The sequence below is a fragment of the Nuphar pumila genome, chromosome 10, assembly GCF_984573655.1.
Source record: "Nuphar pumila chromosome 10, dmNupPumi1.hap1.1, whole genome shotgun sequence".
NCBI lineage: Eukaryota > Viridiplantae > Streptophyta > Magnoliopsida > Nymphaeales > Nymphaeaceae > Nuphar > Nuphar pumila.
The window spans coordinates 11,831,243-11,858,868 of record NC_143258.1 but is presented as its reverse complement, the minus strand read 5'-3'; the positions used below and the strand labels follow the sequence as shown (position 1 = coordinate 11,858,868).

Below are 27,626 nucleotides of genomic sequence, written 5' to 3'. Positions count from 1 at the left end.
GATCCCATGTATGTTGAGACAATAAGGCATCCATTTCTTCTTGCATAGCCTGCTTCCACCTGTTATCGAGCTCTGCTTGTTGATAGTTCAAAGGAATAGTTTCAGCAGATAAGGCTGAAATAAATGCTTTCATCTCATTTCCAATTCGGTCATCGGACACAAAATGAGATATGGGATATAAGGTACATTGTCGGGTTCCCTTTCGGAGAGCGATTGTCCTGTTATCATCATCATGAAGGTCACTGTTGTCAGTAGTACTTACCTCAGGAGAAGAAGAAGATGAAGGCCCTGGAGGAGATGGACTTCTACGCACATATACCAATGGAGGATTATGAAACCGTGAGAAAGATAAAGTTTGGTTAGGTAATGAGGGCACAAATTCCAAAGGAAAAGGAGGTACAAGAAGTGAGAAAGAATCAGCTCGATGAACTTGCATCTGAATACCAGTACTAGAGTAATATGGAATGAATTCCAAGAAAGATACATCTGCACTGACATACTCTCGCCGAGAAATTGGATCATAACATCGATACCCCTTTTGATTTTTAGGATAACCTATAAACATGCATTTTGTAGCTTGAGCAGCTAATTTATCACGGTCAGGTCCAAGTTTGTGCACAAAACAAATACACCCAAATATTTTAGGTGAGAACGAGAAGAGTGGGGCATTAGGATTTATGATATGTAGCGGAATTTGATCTCCCACAGAAGATGAAGGCATGCGGTTGATCAGATAACAAGCAGTGATAATTGCATCACCCCAATATATCGCAGGAACATTGGATTGAATCATAAGGGTACGTGCGACATCAAGGAGGTGCTTGTGGTTGCATTCAACCACACCATTTTGTTGAGAGGAATATGCACAAGTAGTTTGGGGTTGAATACCATGGTCTTGATAAAATTGCAACAAGGCTTTGGTTTTGAATTCAAGAGCATTATCAGTGCGAACAATCTTGACAACAGATTCAAACTGAGTTTTTATTTTAAGAATTAAGGATTTGATAATACTTGGAACTTCAGATCTTTCTTTTATTAAAAACACCCACGACAACTTAGAAAAATCATCAACAATAACAAGATAATATCGACACTGAGTCCTGGTAGGAATCTTACTAGGACCCCATACATCTGCATGAAGAAGTTAAAAAACTTTATGACTGGACTGACTTTGACTAGAAGGGAATGAACTCCGATGATGCTTGCCCAACTGACATGCTTCGCACTGAAATGATGTAGTAAACGAAATTTGAGGGAAGACATAACGAAGCTTTGACAATGAAGGATGACCAAGACGACGATGCCACTGAACATGACTGAATGAGTATTCTACTGCAGCATAAACATTGCCCACTGGATGATGTACGTAGTAGACTCAATTTTCTTCATAGCCTCCACCAATCTTCTTCCCCGTCAGCAAATCCTGAAAATGACAACCCATTAGGTCAAATATTACTCTACAGTTTAGTTCTTTTGTAAGACAACTAACAGAGAGTAAACTTTGAGGGAATGAGGGAGCATGAAGAACATTTTTCAACTGCAAGGAAGAGGATATAGAAATATTTCCCTGACCAACAACTGGTGAGGAACTCCCATCTGCTAATGAGACTCCTCTATGAGCAGTAATATCCTTTAGATCTGAAAAGAAAAGCGAATTCCCACACAGATGTCTGGATGCACCAGAGTCAATAATCCACTTACTATCATTCAAATGAAGATGATCCCCTGTTGAGTAGGCCACACCAGCTACAGGAGAAGAGGAGCTTGAAGGACGACGAGCTATCAACTCATCATATTCTGCTCGACTAAGGGTGATACTGTCACTTGCATAAGTGTTATCATTTGCATTTGCTACCTCTAGTGTAGTAACATTCGCTTTTGGAACATTAGTCCTTGATGCAGAAGAGGTTGGCCGTCCATGCTTATCCCAGCAACGATCTTCTAAATGTCCAGATTTTTCACAGAAAGTACATTGAAGTTTGCCTCTGCCTCCCATACCTCTTCCACGACCTCGTCCTCTAATAGTCTGAAAATTTCTACGTCCATAACCGGATGGGACAGCTAGAGCAGATGACTGGGACATAGGTTGAGCTTGTGGAAGAGAAATCACAAGTCTACTCAGACGATTGTATGCATCAGCAAGAGTAGGTACATCGGATCCAGTCAACATTTGGACTTTTGCAACAGAGAATTCTGAAGATAAACCTGTGAGAAACCGAGCAACCATAGTCTGTTCTTGATGATCCTTGTGCTGCGGACAACAAAAAGGCCTGTGGGCATTGAGTCTTTCGAATGCTGCTTTGACAAATGCATAATACTGAGCCAAGGTCTGATCTCCTTGCTGAAAATTATATATCTCCTGTTCAACTTGCAGGATACGACTCACATTAGTCTCTTGAGAATACGTATCTCGAAGGTTGTCCCACATCTGTTTGGCTGTATTATAGTAAATTAGATCATCTGCAATATGAGGTTCAACACTATTCATGATCCATGACATAACGATGTCATTATCTTCGTCCCAAGTAATATATTTTCCCACCTTTTCATTTGGTTCAGTTTCTAATAGAATATGTTTTCTACGATGTCCAGATACGACATCATAAAAGTTTTGGACCACATGGCATAGTTAGTTTCATTCAATTTCACAGTAGAACCATATGAGAAGGGATTTTCAAATGCCTTATACTCCCCAATAGCATCATTTTTGGAATCAAGTTTCGAAGCTTCACCCATACTGAGTAGTATTAACAAGATAAGAGATATATTTGATGCTAATACAACTGCAAAAAAAAAAACAAAAGGTTCACTTTCTTAATCACTCAGATTTTGACTCTGGGATGTTCATCAAGCACACGGCAGTTGACACAGGAACAACGTGTTTGATGATCACGCGTCAGCCAAATCCACGACAACATAATATTGTTTCACCATATCAGAAATCAGTTCACGCCAGCAGAGCAAGAAAAAATGTGTTTCACGATCATACGACAAGCTAATTCACGGCTTCATTAGGTTATTCAACCCACATCAGAAGCAATTAAAAAAAATTAGATCAGGAATGTAGTTCTGAGAAAACCAGAACAACATCGAACACGACCTCCAAGGACAAGATTACTTTGTTCAACTGCATAGGACACATACATCCCACAACTGCTTAAAAAAAAAACTTTCACGATCTAATATGAGCAATTGCACGACACAGAAATCACACCAGCTCCCACGAAGCATGATTTACGGTAAGTCAACAAAAGAAAAATTAATTTTCCCGACATCCAGATCCTTGGTTTGATAGAAAACACCCAACTCTGCCGCAACCAGATTCAGTTTACACGCTGTCACCGTGACCCAACTTTGCCGTAACCAGATTCAGTTGACACCACCATCACCGTGACCTTTAGATCTGGTTACAAATCTGTGTCATGACACAAATCTGTAATCAGATCTATGTAATTAGAAGAAGAACAAGAAATACGCACACCTGTTTATTGTATATAAATTTTTTTTTCGAGCCTTTTTGGTGTAGGTCGATCACGTGCTCATGCTCCCGAGATCCACCGCTCTGATACCATGTGGAAACTTATCTGAGGTGCACCAAAATCGAGAGAGAGAGAGAGAGAGAGAGAGAGAGAACTCATTTTTTTCTATTAGGGCTAATCTCCTCATTAAATAGAGAGACGTCACTATATAAAAAATTACTTACACGTCCCTCTTTATTTATGAAATATCAAATAACTTACCTTTTAGAAAACTTACGCTTAAAACCTCAATAGGACAGTTAATCTCAACACTTCTAAAGATATGTTTTGAGATAACTTGTCAAGGGCACATGGATGATTACGTTCACCCCGTCTAGTATACACGTGTATCATTTGATGTAATGAAGTAAGCGAAAATACAAATAACAAAGTGTAGAACACTTATAAGTCCAATAATGGACAATTACAAAGAGAATAGACAAACACTCAAGTGCACACACAAATCCACTAAGGGACAATGCCAAAAGGCTAACAAAAATATGTATTATTGAAAAGTGAGAGAAAAGGAATGCTTTACATGTAGGGGATGCACCCCTATTTATATACACAAAAAGAGAGGGGAGCCATTGGGAGCTCCCCCTTTCATAGAGACGTTGGGGAGCTCCCAACGACTCTATGGAAAGGGGGGGGGGGCAATGTGCAAAAAGTAAAAAAGTGAAAATAAAAGAAAAAAAGGAAAAAATAAGAAAAGAAAAAATAATTGTTTTTAAGAAACAACTATTTAATATATATAAAAAGACAAAAATGCCCCTATCGGGCAATACATAATAAAACAGATATATATATATATATATATATATATATATATATATATATATATATATATATATATATATATATATATATAACACTCCCCCTCAAACTTTACGGAGAAAGAACTGAAAGTTTGCTAAGGAGAAAGAGATAACGAGGAGCAGAAAGAGCTTTGGTGAAGAAATCGGCCAACTAATATTCCGAGATGACATACTACAATGTGATAGTTCTCTTCAGATATTTGTCACGAACATAATGGCAATCCATCTCAATATGCTTGGTGCGCTTATGGAAAGTGTGATTGCTTGCAATATAAATCACTCTTATTGTCATAGCATATCTTCGATGGTGATGAGATGATGATACCCATATCATTGAGAAGGCTTGTAAGCCACACTATTTCCATTGTCGTTGTAGTCATAACATGATATTCAGCTTCGGTTGAAGATAACGATACCTTTTGTTGTTTCTTACACCTCCAAAAAATCAACGAATCCCCTAAAAAAATACAAAAATCAGTAGTTGAGATTCTATCATTTGGATTACCACCCTAGTCAGCATCAATATAAACAGTTAAATCAAAAGACGAGGAAGAGGATAAGAAAAGCCCTTTTGAAATAGTGTTTTAATGTATCACACAATCCTCATTACTGCTGCCATGTACAAAGTGGAGGTGCATGCAGGTCGCATGAACAACATGAGCAATGTCAGGTCGGGTGATTGAGAGGTAAGTGAGAGATCCAATTAATTGACTATATGGAGTAGGATCTTCAAGCAGTACACCATCTTCGAGTCTTAATTTAACATTTATGACTTCAGGGGTCTCCACCTTCTTTTCATAGCTGATTTCATTTAAGAGAGAATATATCTTCTAGGGGGTTAGGCAACTTCAATTCCTAAAAGATATCTCAAGAAACCCAAGTGAGACATATCAAAAGTTTTCTTTAAGATTGATTTAATTTCAACAACTCCATTGTCGTTTCCTATGATGATCATATCATCAACATATAGAAGAAGAATAACAATTGTAGTACTTGTTTTCTTGACAAAAAGAGCAGAGTCAGTATAACAAGAGATAAATCCTAAATTAATCAAAATATTATTAAATTTGTCATACCAAGCCTTAAGAGCTTGTTTAAGACCATACAATGCATTTTTAAGTTTTAAAATTTTTTCATTTAAATTCACCCTTGGAGGAGGTTCCATATAGACTTCCTCACCAAGTTCTCCATTCAAAAAAGCATTTTTAACATCTAATTGGAATATAAATAATTTTTTAATAGACGCAATGGCAATAAGAGCTCGAACACTTGTCATTCGTGCTACTGGGGCAAAAGTTTTCTCATAATATATTCCATATTCTTGAGCACACCTTTTGGAAACTAACCTTGCTTTATATCTTTCTAATGATCTATCACTTTTGGTTTTAACTTTAAACACCCATATACATCCTATAGGTTTCTTTCCTAATGGTGGATTAACTATTTCCCATGTGTTGGCTTTCTTAAGAGCATTAATTTCAAATTCCATTGCTTCGTTCCAATGAAAGTATTGATTGACATCATTAAAATGAGATGGTTTCATAATAAGAGTGAAGAGTTATTAAACATGCTCTAAAGTTTGGAGAGAAAGAGTCGTTGATACAAATCTACTTGGAGCACTAGAGATACGATTTGATTTTCTAGGCTGGGATTCTTCTAAAAATATGTTTTGAGAGAACTTGTCAAGGGCACATGGATGATTACCTTCACCCCATCTAGTATACACATGTGTATCATTTGATACATGTTCATTCCAATTCTCATATTGATCACTATCCTTATCTTCAAGTGGATGCTCACTACTAGAGCCATTATCAAAAGATTCAAATACCTCTATAGGGTTAGACTCATCATTTCTTGGTAATAAATCAAATAAAAATGAATAATCAATGTTTTCTCTTGGTTCTTCGTTATCAAACCCATTTTCATTTTCAAGAAAAGTAACATCTTTTGAAACATAAAGTTTGTTATTTATTGGATCAAAACATCGATATCTTTTTTTATTTTCTCTATAGCCTAATAAAACACACTCTAGCTTTTGAAGATAGTTTATTATTTTTATAAGAACATAGCACGTACAACCAAAGATTCTTAGTCTTTTAAAATCGGGAGTCATTTTAAAAAGCTTTTCAAATGTAGAAACATTGTTTAATGAGGACAAAATAGTTCTATTAATAAATTCAGGTTAGAACGACTTCGGCCTAATTTTTTTTTGGAATATCCTTTGAAATTAAAAGAGTCCTAGTGGTTTCTATTATATGTCTATTCTTTCTTTCCGCTAACCCATTTTATTGCGGAGTTCTAGGCCAAAACCTTTGATGACAAATTTCATTTTGTTTTAAGTAATTTTGAAAATAATTAATGTATTCTCTTGCCGAATCCGATCTAAGAAAATAAATGTTGATTATGAATTGATTTTTAATCATTATATGAAATTCTTTAAAAAAAGAGAACACATCGGATTTATGATTTAGAAAATGAATCCATATCTATCTAGTAAAATCATCAACAAAAATGACATAATATAAGTAACCTCCTTTTGATATGATAGGTGAGGAATCCCATACATCCGAATGTACTAATTCAAAAGGCCGTGTAGAAACAAAAGTTCTTTGAGGAAAGATAATTGGTTTTATTTTTTAAAAAATGCAATCTTTATAAGATGTCTTTTTCATTACATGTATTCCCCCCCCCCCCCCCCCCAAAAAAAAAAAAAAAAGAGCGACATCTTCGAAAAGCTAGGGTGGCCAAGTCTCTTATGCCAAGTATCAATACTTTTGACATGTACAAAATTACAAAATGACTTGGGTGAAAGAGACAAAAAATCCATAAAGTAAGGATCACCTCTTCTATGGCCTTGCCCAATCAGCTTCTCTGACTGGAGATCCTGCACGGTGCAATCTTTAGGTGAAAAAGAAACTTTGCAACCATGATCGAAACTTTGAGATGCAGAAAAAAGATTTAAATTTAATTTTGGAATCACCATTATTTTTTAAACAAAAAAATCTTGAGAATGTTTTGAATCAAGTGTTCCAATACTTTCTATTTGAAGTTTCATCGGCCATTGAAACATAAGATGAAGTAGGATTAGTATAAACTTTGGAAGGAACATTCTTATGAGGTGTCATATGAAAGGAAGCACCCGAATAAAAAATCCACATACCTGGAGGAGATGAGGAAGATGCAATGGTGGCACCCGAAGTGGAGGATGAATTGAGGAGTTGTTGAAGTACTTCCGATATCTGATTAAGCATTTTTTTAATATCTCCATTTGTGCTTGCTTCTTCTTTCTTAGGTGTGATTTCTCCAACAGAAGCAATCTTACCTTTAAGCTTAGGATATACCTGTCTAATGTGTCCCGGTTCATTACAATGATGGCAAGGGACTCCCTTCCTATATCCACTATTGTAGTTGGGCCCATTACCATAGTTATTTGGTTTTATAAAGTGGAGTGGCGTATAGGTTTTTACATTGGAACCCGGCCTAGTAACTACCAAAACATCATCATTCTTATGGGTCATGCCAAGATAGGTTTCTTCTTGACATACCTCGGCAAGAGCATCTTCAAGAGGCATAGCTTTAGTCTTATGAAGGAGAGAAGACCTCACTTGTTCAAATTGCGATCTTAGATTATGAAGGAATTGAAAAAAGTGCTCCTTCTTAATTTGCTCTCTTCTTATTTCAATATCCTCAGGAGCCACCCATTTAGGCTCAAGAAGAGATAATTCATCACAAAGAGGGGACAAAATGCTAAAGTAATCCCGGATACACATGTCTCCTTGCTTAGTGGATCTAATTTTATCTTGACAAAAATATTGTCTAGCAAGATTTTTTTGGGAAAGAACCAAGTTTCATTGACTTTTCTAAATTTAGCAACGTTGGCACATTTTTATGTCAACATTGTTCACAAACCATGCCAAAATTTTGTCATGGTTACTTTCTTAATCCTCTACCTTTATTTGATATTCATTGATGGCTTTAAGACGATCATCCCCAATGAGAGCTTTTTCAACACCTCCACCTTTGGTGAGCTTTAACGATGGTTTAAGAGAGGTTCCTATCACAAAGCTCAAAATTTTCTTCCCTCTAAGATGATTTTTCATGTCCGACACCCACATCAAGTAGTTGGATCCATTAAGTTTGAAGGAGAGCTTCACTCTGGTCATGATCTTCAAACACCACAAGAAATGCTTCCAAGATCAAGAGAACTCAAATGACTTTGATACCTGTAGAAGATGAACCGAACCCTAGAGAGAGAGAGAGAGAGAGAGAGAGAGAGACGGCTGAACATGAAAACAGAAAACTTAATCCATCATTAGGGCTTCTCTCTATATTAAATAGAGAGAGGCAAAACAAAGAAATTACATCTAAGACCTTATGAAAATAGTATTTCAGAAAACCTCTAATAAAGAACAACTTAACCTAAAAACCACCTATTCTCAACACTCCCCCTCAAGCTGGAGCATAGATATCTATCATGCTCAACTTGTCACAGCATCTGGAGAAATTTGGCCTAGCAAGAGGCTTTGTAAACATATCTGCAACTTGGTCTTCAGACTTTAGGTATTTTGTAGTGATATGACCAGCTTGAATCATATCTCTTACATAGTGACAATCAACCTCAATGTGCTTTGTTCTCTCATGAAAGATAGGATTGTTTGCTATATATGTTGCCGCTTTGTTATCACACATCATGGTCATTGGAGAGGAAACCTTCACCTGGAGATCATTAAGAACAGTGCGAACCCATATCAATTCAGCAGCTGTTTGGGCCATAGCCCGATATTCTGATTCTGCACTCGACTTGGAAACCACATTTTGTTTCTTACTTCTCCATGAAATCAAGTTGTCTCCCAGAAACACACAGAATCCTGTGGTAGACTTTCTATCTACTACAGATCCAGCATAGTCAGCATCAGAATAAGCTACTATCTCCAGAGTTCCACCTTTCTTGAACAGTAACCCCTTTCCAGGAGAGGATTTTAGATATCTGAGAATCTTTATGGCTGCATTCCAGTGTACCTCAGTTGGTTTGGTCATGAACTGGCTAACTTTGCTTACTACTAAAGCAATATCTGGTCTGGTCACAGTTACATATAGTAACTTCCCTACTAGGGAGCGATAGCGTTTGCTATCAACAGGTTTTGACCCTTCTTCAACCAACTGAACTTTATGGTCCATGGGAATATTTGCTGGTTTAGCTTCCAACATGCCTATTTCCTTTAATAAGTCAAGAACATACTTCCGTTGAGACAAAACCATCCCTTCACGGCTTCTAGCAACTTCTATACCCAGAAAATACCTGAGTGAACCAAGGTCTTTTGTAACAAAGTGTTTGTGAAGATGAGCCTTTGTGGCTTCAATAGCTTTCACATCATCTCCTGTAAGAATGATGTCATCCACATATACTATCATAACAACTATGCCAGAGCTAGTTTTCTTAATAAAAAGTGTATGATCTGCTGCTGATCTGTTAAAACCAAAGCTTGACATCACTTCAAACAACTTTTGAAACCATGCACGAGGACTTTGTTTCAAGCCATAAATCGCCTTTCTCAATTTGCACACCTTATGACACTCCCCCTCAACCTCAAAACCTGGAGGTTGTTGCATGTAAACGGTCTCAGAGAGATCCCCATAAAGAAATGCATTTTTCACATCTAATTGACACAAGTTCCAGCCATGCTGAACAGCTACTGAGAGAACAAGACGGATGGTACCCATCCGTGCAACAGGAGAAAACGTTTCAAAGAAGTCAATTCCATATGTCTGGGTATATCCTTTCGCGACTAATCTGGCCTTGTACCTTTCAATAGAACCATCAGATTTGTACTTTATTGTATATACCCATTTACATCCAACAATGTCAGCATCTGCTGGGGAATCAACTAGATCACAGGTATGCTGAGATACCAAAGCTGTCATTTCTTCTTGCATAGCCATCTTCCAGCGATTATCAAGTGCTGCCTACTGATAGTTCTGAGGAATGGTTTCAGCAGACAAGGCTGAAATAAAAGACTTCATCTGATGTCCAATTCTGGCATGGGAGACAAAATGAGCTATGGGATATAAGGTGCATTGTCTTGTCCCTTTGCGTAGAGCAATAGGCCTGTTATCATCATCCGGAAGACCACTATTGTCAGTAGAACTTACCTCAGGAGAAGAAGAAGATGAAGGCTCTTGCGGAAGTGGAGCTCTACGCACATATACCAATGGAGGATTATTAAATCTGGAAGAGGATGAAGTTTGGTTCGGTAAGGAGGGCACAAATTCCAAAGGAAAAGGAGGTATAGGTAATGGAAAAGACTCAGCTGGATCAACCTGCAGCGGAGAACCGGAACTAGAGTAATATGGAGAGGATTCCAGGAAAGATACGTCCGCACTGACATACTCTCGGCGAGAAATAGGATCATAACATCGATAGCCCTTCTGATTTTTCGGATAACCAATAAATATGCATTTTGTAGCTTGAGCAGCTAATTTATCACGGTCAGGGCCAAGTTTGTGAACAAAACAAACACATCCAAATATTTTTGGTGAGAAAGAAAAAAGTGGGGCATTAGGTTTTAGGATATGTAATGGAATTTGATCGCCCACAGAAGACGAAGGCATGCGGTTGATCAGATAGCAAGCAGTGGTAATCGCATCACCCCAGTATGACGCAGGAACATTGGATTGAATCATAATGGTCCTGGCAACATCAAGGAGGTGCCGATGTTTTCGCTCAGCCACCCCATTTTGTTGAGATGAATAGGCACAGGAAGTTTGGGGTTGGATGCCATGATCTTGGTAAAATTGTAACAGATCTTTTGATTTAAACTCAAGAGCATTATCAGTGCGAACAATCTTGACAATAGATTCAAAGTGAGTTTTTATCTCAAGAATTAGGGATTTGATAAGACTTGGAACTTCAGATCGTTCTTTTATTAAAAATACCCATGATAACTTAGAGAAATCATCAACAATAACAAGATAATACCGACACTGAGTCCTAGTAGGAATCTTACTAGGACCCCATACATCTGCATGAAGAAGTTCAAAAACTTTATTACTAGACTGACTCTGACTCAAAGGGAACGAACTTCGATGATGCTTGCCCAACTGACATGCTTCACACTGAAATGATGTGGTGGAAGGAATCTGAGGAAAGACCAACCGAAGTTTTGACAATGAAGGATGACCAAGACGACGATGCCACTGAACAGGGCTGAATGAATGTTCCACTGCAGCATGAACAGAACCCATTGGATGATATAGGTAGTAAATTCCATTTTCTTCATAGCCTCCACCAATCTTCTTCCCCGTCATCAAATCCTGAAAACGACAACCCATTGGATCAAATATTACTCTACAATTTTGTTCTTTTATAAGGCAACTAACAGAAAGTAAACTTTGAGGAAAGTTTGGAGCATGAAGAGCATTTTTCAACTGTAATGAGGAGGATATAGAAATATTTCCCTGACCAACAACCGGGAAGGAGCTCCCATCGGCTAATGAGACTCCAAGTTGAGCCTTAATGACCTTTAGATCTGAAAAAACACGTGAATTTCCACACAAATGTCTGGATGCACCAAAGTCAATAACCCACTTACTATCATTCGGATGGAGATGATTCTCGGTTGAATAGGCAGTACCAGCTACAGGAGAATTGGAACTCAAAGGTCGGAGAGCAATCAACTGATCATATTCCGCACGACTAAGGGTGATACTACTTTCATTTGCAGTGATATTCTCTTGTGCATTAGTTGCCTCAATAGTAGTAACATGAGCTTTAGGGTTATATGACTTTGATGCAGAAGAGATTGGCCGACCATGCTTATCCCAACAACGATCTTCTAAATGTCCAGATTTTCCACAGAATGTACATTGAAGCTTTCCTCTGCCTCCCATACCACGTCCACGTCCTCGTCCTCTGATATTCTGAATATTTCCACGGCCATAACTAGATGGGGCAACAAGAGCAGATGTCTGAGTCACAGGCTGAGATTGTGGCAGAGATATCGCAAGTCTACTCAGACGATTGTAAGCGTCAGCAAGAGTGGGAACATCTGAACCAGTCAACATTTGAACTTTTGCAACAGAAAAATCTGAAGAGAGACCTGTAAGAAAACGAGCAACCATGGTTTGTTCTTGATGATCCTTTTGCTTCGAGCAACATAGAGGTCGGTGAGCATTAAGTCTTTCAAACGCAGCTTTGACAGAGGCATAGTACTGGGTCAAGGTTGTTAAAATGTAAAACTGTACATATATGTATATATAATAATATTATATTATTATATATATAAATACATTTTTAATTTCTTTCTTTTCTGTATTTTTTTTCCTTTATTTTTATTTTTTGTCTTTATGTCATCTAGTTCAGTTTGAACTAGAATGACTGTTGCTAGTCAAGTCCTGTCCAGACTTGACTAGCAATAGAGCTGTTGGACTGACACAGTCCAACAGCTCTTAATAGAGCTGTTGGACTGACACATTCCAACAGCTCTAAATAGAGCTGTTGGACTGTGCCCAACAGCTCTATTGAGTCCTCTTTCAGCTGTGTATATAAAGGGGTGCAGCCCCTCTTGTATTTCACTCCAATGCTTCTTAAGCAATTGGTTTTTCATATCAATAAAGAATACATTTTTATTTTTATTTTGTTTCCAATTATACCCTTTTTAAGGGTTATGCTTTAGTGTCATTCTTGACACTTGCTCTTGTTAATCAAAGCTCGTGTTTCGAAGATCCCCATTTCATTTCATGGTATCAGAGCCGCGGAAGTACTAAATCTTGAGGAAAAGCTGCCTCGGTTTCCGTGCCCGTTTGCAAAAGTGTTCGCCACTTGAAGAGAAGTGTTTTATCACTTCATTGGAGAAGATTTCACATCTTGTTGTATTGTTTTTTTTTTCTTTCTTTCTCATTTTCCTTCTTGTTTCTCTTCTATCCCTATTCTTTCTCTCCTTGTAATCGATGGATGACAATGATAAAGTCACCATCATGCCTATGAAACTAAGCGATACGAACTATGTAACATGGGCTTCAATCATGAAGCACCATATATGGGGAAAAGGCTTATGGGGGATTGTGGATGGTTCCGATTCAGAACCTAAGCTATCTCTTACTAAAAAGGAGGGAGATAAAGACGTCCATCTATCGGAAGAAGAGAAAATCAAGGCTATTGCCTCATACGAGAAGAAATGGAAAAAATGGAGAATATCTCATGCGAAGATAATGTCATGGCTTATCAATAGCGTTGACATTAAAAAATGCTCAAGTCTTGCCAAATTTGATCATGCCGATAAGGCATGGGAATACCTTAAGAATATGTATTCCCTTAAAGATATTGCACACGTGTGCAACCTCCAAGAAAAAGTTCGAATGATGACACAAGGAGACAAAACTATTCGTGAATATTACAATGGGTTGTCCGAACTTTGGGAAGAACTTTCCCTTTTAGAACCAAAGTGGCATTGTGCCGAAGACATCGAGCTTCGTCAGAAACAACTCGATGTTGAACATTTTTACCAGTTTATCACTGGATTAAGGCCGGAATTTGAAACCACTAAATCGGCCCTACTTCACCGGGGAAAAAATCCTTCTATTGTTGAAACTATTGAAGAGTTAACAATGGAAGAAAATCGTCTCCGGAAAGGTTCTTTAAAAATTGAAGATGATTCCGTTTTAGCCGTGTCTAGACCAGGGAATCATGTTCGATCATATAGGCCTCCTCACTTTAACCGACAAAATGGTGACTATGATAAGAAGAAAGTTATTTGTCATCACTGTCATGAACCGGGACACTACAGGCCACAATGTCCCAAACTTAAGGAGCTGAGAGAAAAAAGAGCTGCAATTGCTGGATCGGAGCCTAAAGATCAGGATGCACCAGTTTCCCTGGCCCAACTAATGGAGATCCTTCAGCCTCTCATCAAAGGTGCCTCTTCCTCATCTGAAGCTTCAACCGGCGCAACAGCCTCATCTTTTTCTGATTTAGGTAAAATTTCTTGGCTTCTTGACTCCGGTGCATCTTTTCATATGACCCCAAATAATCAAAGTCTATCCAAATGTGTTAAAAATAAAACAAGTGTGTCAAAGGTCTTTACTGCTGATGGGACTTCTCTTGAAATAGAAGGAATAGGAGATTTTGAAAAAATTTATAAAACAAAAAATTTTTTTATTCCAGAAATTAGACATGTTCCCAAATTAAATTTAAATCTTTTATCTGTATCTCAAATTTCTGATTATGGGTGTAATATTTCTTTTTCTTCTCATGGTTGTTGGGTACAGGATCGCCAGTCAGGCAAGCTGATTGGGGAAGGCCATAGAGAAGGAGGACTCTATTACATGGATTTTTTGGAAATGCCGAAGAAAGCTTTTTGTTATAATATTCAAAAAATAGAGTTGGAACTGTGGCATAAGAGACTTGGTCACCCACATATAGCCAAAATCCAACATTTTCCAAATCTAGGGAAATTTTGTAACTCTGAATCATTTGATTGTAAAGATTGTATTCTCGGCAAAATGAAAAGATTACCATTTCAGAACAGAACCTTTTTCTCTTCAAGACCACTTGAATTAATACACTCGGATGTTTGGGGTCCTGCACCAGTAATTTCTAAAGGAGGATTTGTTTACTATGTTATTTTTGTCGATGATTTCTCCCGACATACGTGGATGTACTTTCTCAAACATAAGTCTGAAGTATTTTCATACTTTCAAACTTTTCATAATATGGTTAAAAACAAATTTCAAAATGATATTACTATTTTTCGCACAGATTCAGGGGGAGAGTTTTTATCCACAGATTTTCAAAATTATCTTAAATTGCATGGCATCACACATCAAAGATCTTGTCCTTATACACCTCAACAAAATGGACTGGCAGAACGAAAACATCGCCATATTATAGAAACCACTAGAACTTTATTAATAGCAAATCAAGTCCCTAAAGACTTTTGGGCAGAAGCTGCCTTAACTGCCACCTATCTCATTAATAGGATGCCATCTTCTTCGTTACAAAATATCACTCCCATTGAAAAACTTATGAACATTTCTCCAGACTACTCTAGATTAAGAATATTTGGGTGCAAATGTTTCATATTTACTGACAAAAATGATAAACTTTCCCCTCGTGCGATTCCCTGTGCCTTTTTAGGATATGCTGAAAACCAGAAAGGTTATAGATGTTTTGACTTCAAAAATAATAAACTATATGTGTCTAGAAATGTTTCCTTTCTTGAAAAGGAGAGCTTCTTTGATTTTAGAAAATTAAAAGACGTCACTGAGTACTCCTTTTTGCTAGATCTAACATCAACATCTGATGAATATGACCTTGATTGTAACTTTGATGATGATCCAAGAATTATTGATCTTAATGTTGAAAATGAAGAAGTTCATAGAGATACTAGTATTCAATATTCCAGGCGACAAGAGTCTAATACTCCATGTGCACTTGAGAAATATTCTAACATTCCAACTAGACAATCATCCCGAATCTCGAGGCCTCCAGAAAAGTTTGTATCATACGAGTCTTTCTCACCCACATATAGGGCAGTTATTGCATTAATTCACTCATATGAAGAACCATCTGCATATTTTCAAGCAAAAAATGATATCAAATGGATAGAAGCCATGAAAGTTGAATTAGATGCACTTGAAAAGGCTTCTACATGGAATATTCAAGATCTTCCTCCAGGGAAGAAAACTATAGGATGTCGATGGGTTTATAAAATTAAAACCAAGAGTGATGGTACTCTTGAAAGATATAAAGCCCGTTTAGTAGCCAAAGGTTATGCCCAAGAATATGGGATTGATTATGAAGAAACCTTTGCTCCGGTGGCTCGTATGACTACTGTCTGAACCTTAATTGCCACCTATCTCATTAATAGGATGTCATCTTCTTCGTTACAAAATATCACTCCCATTGAAAAACTTATGAACATTTCTCCAGACTACTCTAGACTAAGAATATTTGGGTGCAAATGTTTCATATTTACTGACAAAAATGATAAATTTTTCCCTCGTGCGATTCCCTGTGCCTTTTTAGGATATGCTGAAAACCAGAAAGGTTATAGATGTTTTGACTTCAAAAATAATAAACTATATGTGTCTAGAAATGTTTCCTTTCTTGAAAAGGAGAGCTTCTTTGATTTTAGAAAATTAAAAGACGTCACTGAGTACTCCTTTTTGCTAGATCTAATATCAACATCTGATAAATATGACCTTGATTGTAACTTTGATGATGATCAAAGAATTATTGATCTTAATGTTGAAAATGAAGAAGTTCATAGAGATACTAGTATTCAATATTCCAGGCGACAAGAGTCTAATCCTCCATGTGCACTTGAAAAATATTCTAACATTCCAACTAGACAATCATCCCGAATCTCGAGGCCTCCAGGAAAGTTTGTATCATACGAGTCTTTCTCACCCACATATAGGGCAGTTATTGCATTAATTCACTCATATGAAGAACCATCCACATATTTTCAAGCAAAAAATGATATCAAATGGATAGAAGCCATGAAAGCTGAATTAGATGCACTTGAAAAGGCTTCTACATGGAATATTCAAGATCTTCCTTCAGGGAAGAAAACTATAGGATGTCGATGGGTTTATAAAATTAAAACCAAGAGTGATGGTACTGTTGAAAGATATAAAGCCCGTTTAGTAGCCAAAGGTTATGCCCAAGAATATGGGATTGATTATGAAGAAACCTTTGCTCCGGTGGCTCGTATGACTACTGTCCGAACCTTAATTGCCTTAGCTTCTATCAAAAAATGGTCTATTTTTCAAATGGATGTCAAAAATGCTTTTTTAAATGGAAAGCTAGTTGAAGAAGTATATATGGAACCCCCTCCTGGTCTAAGTATTCCTAAGGGTAAAGTCTTTCGCTTAGAAAAAGCTCTTTATGGACTAAAACAAGCACCAAAAGCTTGGTATGATAGGTTTAGTCGTGTTATGATTGATATTGGTTTTCAATTCTGTTTAACTGACACTGCTTTGTTTATTAAGAATTCTGATGCAGGGATCATTGTGCTTCTTCTCTATGTGGATGATATGATCATCACCGGAAGCGATAAACAGGGAGTTGAAACAATCAAAACACTTCTTAAATCTCATTTTGAAATGACTGATTTGGGCTTGTTGAGATATTTTTTAGGCATTGAAGTTGCTTATTCTCCTAGAGGATATTTATTATCTCAGACTAAATTTGCTTTTGATATTGTTTTCAGGTCTGGTATTACTGATGATAAGAAAGTTGACACTCCAGAAGTTGTTAATGTTAAAATGAAGATTGATGATGGAGAACTTCTTGCAGACCCTACTCCTTACAGACAGCTTGTCGGGGCACTTTCCTATCTATCCATTACCAGACCAGATATAGCACATGCTGTTGATACAGCAAGTCAATTTCAACATGCTCCTACTTCTGTTCATATGGGAGCAGTCATGCGTATTATCAGATACATCAAGTCCTCTCTTTCACGAGGACTTTTCTTATCTTCCTCCTCTTCTCTTGATTTAATTGCATATACTGATGCTGATTGGGGAGGTGATCCCAATAACAGACACTCAACCACTGGCTTTTGTGTCTTTTTAGGGGAATCATTAATCTCGTGGAGGTGTAAAAAGCAGCAGAAGGTATCTCTCTCATCCACCGAAGCTGAATACAGAGCCATGGCAACCACGACCATGGAAGTAGTTTGGCTCCGACGACTGCTTGCTGACATGGGAGTTGAAGCAACAAAGGCTTCACAAATGTGTTGTGACAACAAAAGTGCGATCTACATTGCCAGTAACAGAACATTCCACGAACGCACCAAACACATCGAAATGGATTGTCACTACGTCAGAGAGGAATATCTACACGGGATAATTGATCTGCCATATGTCACTTCAGAATATCAGTTAGCAGACCTCTTTACAAAGCCTCTCGCTGCTCCCCGATTTCACTTTCTCTTAGACAAACTTTCGCTCATTGTACCGTAAGTTTGAGGGGGAGTGTTAAAATGTAAAACTGTACATATATGTATATATAATAATATTATATTATTATATATATAAATACATTTTTAATTTCTTTCTTTTCTGTATTTTTTTTCCTTTATTTTTATTTTTTGTCTTTATGTCATCTAGTTCAGTTTGAACTAGAATGACTGTTGCTAGTCAAGTCCTGTCCAGACTTGACTAGCAATAGAGCTGTTGGACTGACACAGTCCAACAGCTCTTAATAGAGCTGTTGGACTGTGCCCAATAGCTCTATTGAGTCCTCTTTCAGCTGTGTATATAAAGGGGTGCAGCCCCTCTTGTATTTCACTCCAATGCTTCTTAAGCAATTGGTTTTTCATATCAATAAAGAATACATTTTTATTTTTATTTTGTTTCCAATTATACCCTTTTTAAGGGTTATGCTTTAGTGTCATTCTTGACACTTGCTCTTGTTAATCAAAGCTCGTGTTTCGAAGATCCCCATTTCATTTCAAAGGTCTGATCTCCCTGTTGCAAGTTATATATTTCCTGTTCGACTTGTAGGATACGACTCACATTCGTTTCTTGTGAGTATGTATCACGAAGATTGTCCCACATTAGTTTGGCTGTATTATAGTAGATCAATCCATCTGCAATATGGGGTTCGACACTGTTCATGATCCATGACATAACTATGTCATTATCTTCATCCCAAGTAACATATTTTCCCAATTTCTCAATGGGTTCGCCTTCCAACAAAATATGCTTTCGACGATGTCCAGATACCGACATCATAAAAGTTCTGGACGACCTGGCATAGTTGGTTTCATTCAACCTAACAGAAGAGCCATACGAGAAGGGGTTGGCAAACGCCTTATACTCCCCAATATGTTCCATTTTGGAATCACCTTTCGACGTTTCAGCCATACCAAAAAAAAACTCACTTGAACAACAAGTGTTTAAGAAGAAAAAAAAAATTCTTCAACTCAGCAGAAAACCACTCCTGCTGTTCCACAAAATAAAGTTCAATCCAGCAGGAAATCACATCTGCTATTTTCCATGACAGAAGAGTAACTTCAGCTTCCGTGCTTCCTTAAAACCAACACTCGACACAACAGGGAGTAAAATAAAACATAATTTCAGTTGCTGTAGTTACCACAGAAATCCCGATCCTTGCTGCACCCAAACACATCACCACACATGATAGAATGCAGTCGCAAGACACAATGTTAACTAAACCTGCTGTTCTCCGACATATACGGCATGACATCCAGTAAATATCACACAAAATCAGCTTCTGCAAGAACTCAACACTTACGGCCACACAGAAAAAAAAATTCTGTTGCTCCCAAACAGCAGGAACACACCTCGACAAGAATTCAACACTCACGACAACAGAAAAAAAATCTGTTACTTCCACCCATCAGGAATATCCTTCGACAACTTATGAACCAAAAACACAACTCGTCATAGCAGCAACAAGACTCGGCACCACCAGGTCGCAACAGGAAATCCAGATGAGGAGAACTGATTTAGATTTTTCCCTAAGATCTGAACCGCAATCAAACTCCCAACAGCGTAGGTAGTCACGAGGAGAGAAAACAAAAAGAAGGACGAGGAGATACGACACCCACAGCAGGCATCCACGACGAGCACGAGGAGATACGACACCCACAGCAGGCATCCACGACCAGCAGATGATACGACACCCACAGCAGGCATCCACGACCAGCAGAATGCCCAGAAAAAAAAATATTTAAATTGCTGACCTGATTAGAACATTACTCAGCGTGATCGAAGTTTGATCACGATCATGAAAGCCTCCATGAATCGATTGAGTTCTGGTAGAACACGATCACGCTCCCACGTCACAGTCGATATCTCGATCACGCTCCCACGTCACAGTCGATCACGTTCCCACGATCGGCTGAGCTCTGATACCATGTAGAAGATGAACCGAACCCTAGAGAGAGAGAGAGAGAGAGAGAGAGAGAGAGAGAGAGAGAGAGAGAGAGATGGCTGAACATGAAAACAGAAAACTTAATCCATCATTAGGGCTTCTCTCTATATTAAATAGAGAGAGGCAAAACAAAGAAATTACATCTAAGACCTTATGAAAATAGTATTTCAGAAAACCTCTAATAAAGAACAACTTAACCTAAAAACCACCTATTCTCAACAATACCATGTAATGAAGTATGCAGAATTACAAATAACAAAGTATAAAACACTTACAAGTCCAATAATGAACAATTACAAAGAGAATAGACAAGCACTCAAGTGCACATACAAATCCACTAAGGGACAATGGCAAAAGGCTAACAAAAATTAAGTATTATTAAATAGTGATAGAAAGGGAATAATACATGTAAGGGGGGACACCCCTATTTATATACAAAAGTGTGAGAGAGGCGCCCTTGAGAGCTCCCTATTCATAGAGTTGTTGGGGAGCTCCCAACGATCATATTTATGACCGTTGGGGCCCTAACGACTCCATGAAGTGGGGCCCCAAAGCTCAAAAAACAAGAAAAAAAATAAAAGAAAGAAGAAAAAAAGACAAAATAAGAAAATAAAAAAATATTTGTTTCTAATAAACAACTATTAATACATGTAAAAAGACAAAAATTCCCCTATCAAGCAATACATTATAATCTATATATATATAAATATATATATTTTAACACTTCTTACTCTCACTTGGGCTCCAGTGATATAGTAACCTTCTGGGAGACCTACAGACCCAAAGACTCAACAAAATTTGATGTTTAAACAGTTGATTCAATAGCCCTCAAAGCGTAGATTATCGTAGTGGTCTTAGATTTAATCGTACACACACAGATCGATAAGAAAATTTAGTTGATGTCAAAAAATGTTGATTTTCGACTTGCAATTAGGCATGAACTTCGACTGACTATAGAACACTCAAATCACAACCAAGTCAGGCGTATAGATAGTCGATCTTGATGCCCTTGAGATGAGAAACGTCAAGGTTGACTTCGATTTAATAGGTGAGCCACTGATCAGTCGAAATTTCTATCGGAACAATAATGCTGTTGTTCAGAGCGTCTCACCCTATAGGTCCAATCTATTTGAGATTGGATCAAATGACCAAATCAAGTCCGATCCAAACTCTTTAATTAAGAGTTCAAACCCAAAGTCTAATCTAAACCCACATTGGATCTAGATAATATGGTTTAGATCTATATCCAATGTATCTGAAATCTATTAATTAATCCAAATACGTATTGTATCTAAATACTAATGTTTGAATCCATATATGACCTGTTCAGAATCTATTATTTAAAAAAAATACCAAATGCCCCAGGATCCATCTGGAGGATCGCTGCACGTTCTGAAGTAGCCACTTGGTGTAGAGATGGTGCAAATATCCATTATACCCATGACCACCTCCATGCTTTCTGTGGGCCCCACATTGACACGTGGTGCTTCACTGGGCTGGGTGTGACCTTCTGGACCCATATGCTACTGTAGCATCCTATTAGGTTTCTTGGTTGGGTCCAAAATACAGTCTGGTCAATTTTGAAAAATCTATTTCTGGATCTGATCCAAGTGAAAAAACCCAAAATAGAGGCCAGTTCAATTTGAAAAATGCATTTTATGATTCAACCAAAATTTAAAATTGTCAAATCAAATCTCCTACGAGATCTATAACTCATAACAGATCTAACTAGAGTCTTAGTTCAACTTAAACTCTTGAAATTTGCCTGAATTTAACCTGATTTTAATCCGAATTTAACTTGAATTTCGCTTAAATTTAAAAGTTAAGATAAACAAAATTCTCAAGTGTTATATTTATCATAGACACTTCACCAAATATGAAACACAAACCGAAATGTGAGTTCATCGAGTCCAAGCAATACATCAATTAAGAATTTTCTTTAGAAGAACAAACATGAACAAGATACCAAGACCAAGATGCCAAGCTTTGATACCATGTTACGAAATAGCACGGATCCCGATGCACACAAAAAAGAGCTCCAAGTATTTAAATATAATGCATTTGAACACGACCATAACAACAAAGGTGAAGCACATTGAATATGAATAAATATCTTCATTAATAAAGAACACAAATACAATACAAAAAAATACATAAATTTCTTACTACATAACTCTCAAAACATAAAAAATACCTAATACTACCCATCATTCTCTCAAGCTCTAATGGGACTCACCCACCCATATATATATAGGCAAAAGAGTAGAAGAATGAGAGATTAAAGGAGGAGAGAGAGGCTTTTTAGCTGTTGAAAGCTAGTCCAACAGCTGGAATTAGCCTCCAACGACTAGATATAGTCAACCAAGATTGACTAAGGCCCAATCCTAGTCAATCTAGGTTGACCAATTATATAATATATATAGCATTCTATATATTATATATAAAAAATATATATTGTATATATTAATATATGTACATACGTATATACGTATAAAAGTACATTCATCTTAACATATAATACCACAAGGTAATCAATAATCATAGCTGGTTAATGCCAAGCTTTCATTATTGGAGTTTTTACACACATTGTAAATAAAACATGCCAAACAAGCAGAAGGTTAGTTTTATCTTTTGGTGATTGTATCCATGAGAACCAAGATTTTACCACAACAAGATATCCTGGTCTGATAACATTCTAGACACATGCATACATACACACGCACACCATTTTCTACTATGAGATTATTTCTATTTATATTCAATTGTATAGTCTATTTTTTTAGCTCAGGGCCTCAGACCCTATACACACACCAAGGCACACATTCTAAATGTGGATATACTTCTGAAAATTGATCTTTTCATTTGATACTTTTATTTCTTCAGAGTTATCAGAAGATATGCGAAAAGCATCCTTCATTTCGAGAAAGGTCCGAAAATGTGGAACTTGTTGTTGAGATCTCTCTACAGCCGTGGAAAGTTTTTAAGCCAGATGGGGTAAGATAACTTTTTAAATATGATGTTTATGCATTATTTTGCATTTCTTTTAACCTATGAAATTTAAGAAAAATTGTAGAGATCTCTTACAAACTAAATATAGTGATACAAGACCTGTGAGGGTATAATTCCCTATTGAAATTGTGAGCCTGTTTCCTATTTTTGCAATTTGTTCAGGAGGCTACAGAGCATATTTTTGTGATGGCAGTTATAACATTTAACATAATATCCTGGTATATGATTCTTACCTTGCATCCAAGGTTTTGAGTTCCCAGTTACCCATGACAAATTATGTGGAGACTATAGTTATATAACTATGTCACAGGGACTCGGCAAACTAGGTGCCGCACCCACGTCGTACCCGCACCCGTACCCATTGTGGTCAACCTGACCCTAGGTGTGGTCAACGCACCCAGGGTCATTTATGTCCAACTTTTGGACTTTATATATATATATATATATATATATATATATATATATATATATATATATAATTTTTTATATTTTTGCTGCACCCTCACACCCAAGTTTTTTGAAAGTGCCGCACCCCGCACCCGCACCCATGTGACATAGTTACAGAAGATTAACAATTCATACTTGTTGATTTCATTCTTGTACCTGGTATGTTGGTTTGTCATTAAGTTCTTGCAGTCCATGCCTTGAGGAAATAATAGTTGGAAGATTAATAGCTTTGTGTGCAAGGAGTGTTTATTGTACATGTTCAACCTAGGTGTGGACGAAAAAATGGATTATCCATGTGATGTACCTAGGGATATTATTCTCCAGAGTTACCGAAAGCGCCCCTATAGAAGGGGAAGCGTGCTTCCCCGATACGCGCTTCGGAAGCACGAAACGTCGTGCTTTCGAAACACGTGGGGAAGCACACATTTCAAATGGGAAGCACATACCCCTTTAATGGGGTGCGCGTTGTTAAAATATATGTAATTCATATATATGTATATATTTATATACATATATATTTGTATAATCTAAAATACCCGATAGGGGTATTTTAGTCATTTCACCGTACCCGATAGGGGTACTTGTTCCTTTTCTTTCTTTTTGTATTTTTTCTTTTTTTCTTTTTTATCTTTTATTTTTTTGGTTTTTTGTCCACCTAATAGGGGCCCCACCATGGAGTCGATGGGGCCCCCAACGGTCACAAATGTGACCGTTGGGGGCTCCCAACGACTCCATGGGAGCCCCTAGGTGGCTCTTCTTTTAAGGCCATATGGCCACTCCTCCCCTCCTTCTTTTGTGTATAAATAGGGGTGAACCCCTCTTGTATTTTTTACTCTTGAGAGTTCTCTCTCTTTCAATAAGAGGCATTTATATTTTTATGTTGTGTTGTCTCCTTTGGGTTTGGGTATTAGCCCTTGTTGTTTGTTCATTAGTGGATGTTGTAAGTGCTTAGAGCACTCTTTACTTTTCCGCATATTTCATTACATGGTATCAGAGCCTTGTGTATGCTCTTCTTCTTAATATAGCTAGTTGTGTAGCTATATTTGTTTTTTTGTTGGTTCTCTCTTCTTTTATCCTTTTAAGTGTGATTACTATGGAAGGAGAACAAAAGATTGATCTCTCCTTCAAGCTCAATGGATCCAACTACATGATGTGGGCCGCCGCCATGGAAAACAACCTCAAAGGGAAAAAGCTTTGGGGATACGTTATGGGCACCATTCCGGAACCACAACTCCAACTAACTAAGATGAAAGACGATCAAGAAAAAGCTCTTGAAGGAGATGCCCGCATGAAGGCCATTGAAGATCACCAATCTAAAATAGAAGATTGGGAAAGTAAGCATGCCAAGATTCTTGCTTGGTTCATGAACAATGTGGAGCTTAAGATTTGCGCCAACATTGCCAAATTTCGGATGGCAAATGAAGCATGGTTCTTCATGAAAGGTATGTTTACCCAAAAAGACCTTGCTCGTCAATTCTTTCTTCAAGAAAAAATCCGGACTATCAAACAAGGTGAAATGAGTGTTAGGGACTACTTTAGCACTCTTGGCCCTCTATGGGATGAGTTATCCTTGCTAGAACCAAAATGGGTTTCTAGTATAGATGTGGAATTAAGGAGAGAACAAATGGAAAAAGAACATTTTTTCCAATTTTTACATGGGCTTAGGCCCGAGTATGAACAAGTTAGATCCTCCCTCCTACATAGATCAAAGCCTCTTCCTTTGGAAGATGCCATTGCCGAAATATGCCAAGAAGAAACCCGTCTTGGCATGATTAAAGGAGAAAATGATGTCTTGGCCGTATCTAAACCCGGCAACCATATGAAAACCTACAAACCTCCTCATTTTGGAAGGCAAAATAACTATAATGGCAACTATAGAAAAGCCATTTGCCATCATTGTCAAGAACCGGGTCATATAAGACCTAATTTCCCTAAGTTGAATGAAGCACCAAAAAATAAAGTTGCTTCCGTTGAAGAAGCCACTCAAAAGAAAGAGGAAGCAATCAAAGGAACGGACTCTTTTTCTCTTGCTCAACTATCGGAGGCACTACAAACTCTACTCAAGATTCCATCAACTTCGGGTGCCGCCGTAGCTTCTTCCTCTCCTTCAGGTATGTCGTCTTGGATCCTTGACTCTGGAGCTTCCTTTCATATGACCCCCCTTGAAAATGAGCTTTCCGATTTATGTAATAATTATAAAAACTCCTATGTTTCAACTGCTGATGGTACATCTTTACAAGTAAAAAGTTTTGGAACTTTAAACTTTTCAAAAGACTTCTTTGTGCCAAACGTGAGAGTTGTACCTCAACTTAATTTAAATCTCCTCTCTGTTGCTCAAATATGCGATCATGGATGTAAAATCTCCTTCTCAACTAAGGATTGCTCTATACAGGATCTCCGGTCCGGGAAGCTGATTGGGCAAGGCCATAGAAGGGGAGATCTCTATTACATGAGCAACTTGAAACTCCCCATTAACTCTTTTTGTAACCATGTCCAAGATAAAAATATTGATATTTGACATCAAAGACTTGGACATCCAAGTTTCTCAAAAATGTACTCCTTTCCATTTGGAAAGAAATTTTGTAATGAGAAACATTTTGTTTGCAAGAATTGTATTTTTGGCAAAATGAAATCTACTCCCTTTCCAAACCGAACTTTTGTGTCCAAAAGACCTTTTGAGTTAGTCCATTCGGATGTTTGGGGTCCTTCCCCCGTCATGTCTAAAGGAGGGTACTCCTATTATGTCACTTTCATCGATGACTACACTAGGTATGTATGGATTTACTTTCTCAATTTAAAATCCGAAGTCTTTGAGTTCTTCAAAAAATTTCATATGATAGTTAAAAATCAATTTTCAAGTAATATCTCTACTCTTAGATCCGATTCGGGTGGAGAATATTTATCAAATGAATTTCAAAACTATTTAGAAGTAAATGGAATTTGTCATCAAAGATCGTGTCCTAGGACTCCCCAACAAAACGGCTTGGCCGAAAGAAAGCATAGACATATCATGGAAACCACTAGGACACTCCTTATTTCCAAAGAAATTCCAAAGAATTTTTGGGCCGAAGCGGCCTTAACCTCAACTTACTTAATAAATAGAATGATATCTTCATCCTTACAGAATACATCTCCATACGAAAAACTATTTGAAAGAACACCAGACTTCAATAGATTAAGAGTCTTTGGATGCAAATGTTTTGTCCTTACTCATAAACGGGACAAATTATCTCCTAAAGCTATTGAATGCGTTTTCTTGGGTTATGGAGAAAATCAAAAGGGTTTTTGATGTTTTGACTTGAAAAATAACAAACTCTATGTATCCAAAGATGTAACATTTTTGGAAAATGAGAATGGTTTTGTGAAAACTAAAGATATTGACGAAAGTGAATATACTTTTTTATTTGATCTTCTATCTCAAGAAGATGAGACTCCTCAAGAAGAGGAAATCTCTAATGAGTCTTTGAATGACCTAGAGGAAATTCCTCTTGATAATGCTATAGATGAGAATAATAGACCAATCCAAACATATGTTAGGCGTGGTCAACAAACTCAAATAAGTGCCTTAGAAAAATACTCTCAAGGATCCAACATTGAAGAAACATCTTTAAGGAGATCCAGTCGGATCTCCAATCCTCCTAATAGGTTTGTTTCCTATGAGTCCTTAACTCCTAGATATAGAGCATGTCTAATTGCGTTGCATTCATTTCATGAACCTTCACACTATAATGAGGCCAAAAATATTCCCCAATGGGTTGAAGCCATGAACTTAGTGCCCTTGAAAAAGCAAAAACTTGGGAAATAACTTCGTTACCCATTGGAAAGAAATCAATAGGATGTAGATGGGTCTTCAAAATTAAAACCAAGAGTGATGGTTCATTAGAGCGTTATAAAGCACGGTTAGTAGCTAAAGGATATGCTCAGGAA

General features: G+C 37.4%; 1 protein-coding gene across 2 annotated transcripts in view; it reads left to right on the top strand.

The window, feature by feature from the left end:
* HEME2 (Uroporphyrinogen decarboxylase) overlaps positions 1 to 27,626 on the top strand; it is a 159,479-nt gene that overhangs the window by 82,798 nt on the left and 49,055 nt on the right. For both annotated transcript variants that reach the window (XM_090018871.1, XM_090018872.1), the window contains one exon: positions 23,127 to 23,237. In XM_090018871.1, the coding sequence (XP_089874997.1) occupies positions 23,127 to 23,237 (111 nt within the window). The remainder of the gene's footprint in view (positions 1 to 23,126; positions 23,238 to 27,626) is intronic.